Source organism: Chenopodium album, chromosome 24, assembly GCF_948465745.1.
Source record: "Chenopodium album chromosome 24, dcCheAlbu1.1, whole genome shotgun sequence".
Taxonomy (NCBI): Eukaryota; Viridiplantae; Streptophyta; class Magnoliopsida; order Caryophyllales; family Amaranthaceae; genus Chenopodium; species Chenopodium album.
In genome coordinates this window covers 11,410,051-11,414,214 of record NC_137857.1, presented here as the reverse complement: position 1 = coordinate 11,414,214, position 4,164 = coordinate 11,410,051, and the positions used below count along the sequence as shown (strand labels likewise).

General features: G+C 33.9%; 1 protein-coding gene across 1 annotated transcript; it reads left to right on the top strand.

The window, feature by feature from the left end:
• The first annotated feature begins 349 nt into the window (after nucleotides 1-349).
• Nucleotides 350-2,319, top strand: LOC145611333 (non-specific lipid transfer protein-like 1). The gene is made up of 3 exons (XM_081666652.1): nucleotides 350-805; nucleotides 897-929; nucleotides 1,698-2,319. The coding sequence occupies exons 1-3, from the start codon at nucleotides 466-468 to the stop codon at nucleotides 1,892-1,894; spliced, it is 570 nt and encodes a 189-aa protein (XP_081522778.1). The 5' UTR covers nucleotides 350-465; the 3' UTR covers nucleotides 1,895-2,319.
• The last annotated feature ends 1,845 nt before the right edge of the window (nucleotides 2,320-4,164 follow it).

Below are 4,164 nucleotides of genomic sequence, written 5' to 3'. Positions count from 1 at the left end.
TTTTAATTACCCTTCATTTGGTAAACAAACTCACCTTTCAGTAAAAACAGTAAAACTAAAAACCCAACAGTTATCCTTTTTACCCCTTTCAACCAACCTAGTCCACCCTCATTGACTCACCCATCAACCCCCCTCTCCTTCACACGTGTCACCCTCCTATTCGTCCTTACCAAACTTTCCCACACAGCCACCCCACTCTATCACTCCCCTCAAAAATCCCCTTTTTCACAATTTTTGATTTTTTTTCAAAACCCCAAATGCTTCTCATCATAACATTGTACTCCCCCGATGCTCGCCACGTGTCCCTCCTTTTCCACCCCTCCCTATTTTAACCCTCACTCTCCCCTTCTCACTCCACCACACCAACACAACACAAACACAACCAACTTGTGAAAGTGTGAAACTCCATTTTTCATTTCTTCAATCATTCATCTCGTTTGTGAAATCTTATCATCATCGTTTCCGATGGCAGCAACTATTATGAAGTACGCGATCCTAATGTCCCTCGCAATCGCAATGGCTGCGACGGTGGAATCGAAGGGCTCTTCCCCCGCACCGGTGGACTGCACGAGCGTAGTGCTGAGCATGTCGGATTGTCTGTCGTATGTTACGAATGGAAGTACGGTGAATAAGCCGGAAGGAAACTGTTGTTCAGGGTTGAAATCTGTGCTTAAGACGAATGCAGAGTGTCTTTGTGAAGGGTTTAAGAGTAGTGCTCAATTCGGTGTCGTTTTGAATGTTAGTAAAGCTGTTGGTCTTCCTGATGCTTGCCATGTTCATGCTCCTTCTGCTGCCAAATGTGGCTGTAAGTTTTTTTTTATTTTTATTTTTTATATAGAGATAAATATAGGAATTTTAATAACTGATTTTTTTTTTAAATGAATTTGTTTATGCAGTGGATATATCTCCAACCGGCGCTCCTTCTCCAGGTATTTATCTACTTCCGACGCCTACGAAATATTGCTTTAATTAATTACTCTTAATTTTTGTATTTTTTTTATTTGGAAATGGGTATGTTTTGGATTTTTTGTAAATTTTTGTGTTAAAAGTATAAAAATTCTTAAATTTTACAGTGGATTATAAAAAAAAGAAAAATACGGAGTAGAAAAAAAGGGTTCTTTTTAGCTTGAAATTTCAGCATGTTGTTTTTTTGCTTTATAAAAGTGAGGTTTTCTTTAAGTGATGTTTTTTAAAGTGGTTTTTAAACCTGGTTTTAGGGGCATCAATTTAGAAATGGGTTATTTTTTGTGGATAATCAATTTTATTTTGTGTTCTCGAGGATTTGAATATCCAAATTGAAGTACGTAGTATTTTTGTTTGAATCTTTAGAATGTTTGTGGGATTTCTAATTTTTTTTTAAAAAAATTGGTCAAGGAATATCTTTCCTTGTTTCTAGGGTTTAAAGTGATTAATTAATTTTCTGTTCACATAGTTTTTTCAATATTTTAAGTACTCATTTATTTGTTCTCAAATTGTTTATTATTTTTTCATTATTATTGCCTGATTTAGGGAGCAATTAGTGTTGTTTCTCTAATTCAACAGCTATAAATGACAAATACGTAGTAGTATAATTTGTAAAAAAAAAAAAAATGACTAATAGCATCAATGATCCTCTGTTATTAACCTGTAATCATTAGTATTATTTATGATCCTTTGCTATTAACTAAGTGTAATCCTTATCATATTTGTACTTGTAGCTGGTGTGGTTTCTCCGGCGGGTGCTCCATCGGGCGCTTCGATGGCTCCGGCAGCAGCAATGGGTCCGGGAGGCAGCACATTATCACCTGCAATGTCACCAAGCAGTCCAAATGGTGCATCCTCTGCTACAGGCATCTCAGTACAACTGACTGTTGTTGGTTTAGCAGCATTGGGAGCATTTTTATCAAGTTTTTAAGGAGTTAATTAAAGAAATAAATAATTTTGCATAGTAGTAGCAGCAGCATAATTTGGAGGGTACTTTGGTTAAAAGATTATTATTCTGTTTTACATTTGTTGACCCACATTTTTATTTTTCTTTTTGGTTTTGTGGTGGTGAGGAATTGGAAATTGATTGTGGAGAGACGTTTATTTATTCTTATGTTTTCAGAATTCCAGACATTTCTATCTAGTTCTTGGTTGTATTTTCTTATCTCTAACTACTGAATTTATGATGTATGGATTATGTTGATGATATTATTATATTTTTGCATGTTATTGTTATTATTTTTTTTTATGATCATTAATTAATAATACTTGTAAGAATTGTAACTTGTACTCTGTAACTTGTAACATACTTCATATCAAGATATAAGGAAAATTAACCCTTATTTTTTTTGTGTATACTACTCCCTCCGTCCCTTTATTACATGTCTGTTTCTATTTATAGGTTGTACTTTTTGCCAATATTATTCTTGTTTTGATAATTTGTCATCATTTTTATTTATCTGTTTTGTACTTTACATCAATTTCCAATACTTTCTCTCTATCTCTCTCTAACCCCACATGCATATTTGTACTCCCCATTTTAGTTTTAAAAAATCTTTAACTTTCTTAATTCCCGTGCAAAATGAGAAACAGGCATGTAATAAAGGGACGGAGGGAGTACCTAATTGTAGTATCCAACCCTTCTTTAGTCTCAAGGCCAAAAATATTTTAATTTGATAAAGATAGTCATTAATTTTTTCTAATGACTTTTAAAAGTGAATCAAAAGAAAATGGACTGTCTAAGTTGAGTATTTCACTAATTTCCTTGTTGATCAATACAGTTTACTTTTGAAACTTATCTCCTTTCTTGGTTGACCTTACATTATTTGGGCTGGTTATAACATAACTTCTATAGATTTCATGAGTGGACATGATTGGCATGGGCACGGGCTGTACTCCAGGCCACTAGCTTCGTTGGAACGCCTTGTCAAGTTTCTGTTGCTAATTTGTATTCCATGTTTTCATTATTATCAATCAACCCGTGAACCGGCCCCGGCTGGTGGTTTGATGGGTTAATTACAGTCGTCCCATCCAACATGGTCCAGCTCGATGACCACTTTTACCTTTATCAAACTTTAACACATAATGGAGGTGTCAAAAATAGACCCAATCAAATCTGAGCCGAAAGTGGACCAACTTTTGATTCAAACCTAAGCTAGAACTAACTACGTAACCCAAATTGAAACTTCATAACCATCAGAGTATAGGATATAAATATCAATAAACTTTTAACATTTCCATGATCAAACCACCTTATGTACACGACAATCCATTTTTATCTAGGAGGAATTCTTGGTCTCAAGTAGGTAGAGACCAAGGTGGTCTCTAGTAAGGTCGTCATTTTCGTAATTTAGTAAAAAGACAAAAAAAAAAAAGAGTACCTTATCTGTAAGCACCAACGATCTATATAGACAATACCATCCTGAGTAGTATCAAAATACCATCCTATAACTTGTTGGTATCATCATAGTACTGCGGTTGGTATCATATTAAACAAATATTATTGTTGGTATAATTAGCTTTATAGTTGGTATCCTAATTAAAACTTTGTTGGTATCTAGCTGCGTTCGATTGGTATCAGAGCCAAAACCAGGTTATTAAAAGCTAAAATTAGGTTGTAATTAATTAAGGAAAACTGGAGAATACTAGACCTTCTACTGAGTGTAAAAAGCCTGATTTTAAGCATTACTATCATATTCCAGAAAATTCTAATAATCTTGGCCCAGTCCTTAATTATATTGTAGATCAAATTGGTGAGCTTAAAGTAGAAGTTGGTAGTGTACATTGTCGTTGCATCACTGCATGAGCAGTGAGCATAAGCTATTAACAGAAATATCAGAGATTAATAAAAATTTAAGTGAGCTAAAAGAACAAGTTAAACAAGTACAACTTGCTTTAACAAATGAGGTTAGACATCAGTTTAACAAAGAAGTATCCCCTAGTAAGGAAAAGATTGTTCCATATAAATATAAATATCCTTTTCAAAATCTAGATAAAAATAAGAAGTTTACTGTATCACTTCCTAAAAGATCTATTAGAAATCAAGAAAAGAACCAAGAGACTAAAGATGAGCCATCATCTTCAGGAGAAAACACTTGAAGAATTACAAGTCTTATTCGATAAGGAAGAAGACCCTAATAAGCTTAACGAAATCATGAATTTAATTTCTAAAAAAGGGATTTCTTCTATAGAAGAAAATAA

Coding starts and splice junctions, on each gene's coding strand:
- LOC145611333 (XM_081666652.1), top strand. CDS start 466: ATGGCAGCAACTATTATGAAGTACGCGATCCTAATGTCCCTCGCAATC. Junction 806..896: donor TTCTGCTGCCAAATGTGGCT/GTAAGTTTTTTT, acceptor TTGTTTATGCAG/TGGATATATCTCCAACCGGC. Junction 930..1,697: donor AACCGGCGCTCCTTCTCCAG/GTATTTATCTAC, acceptor TTGTACTTGTAG/CTGGTGTGGTTTCTCCGGCG.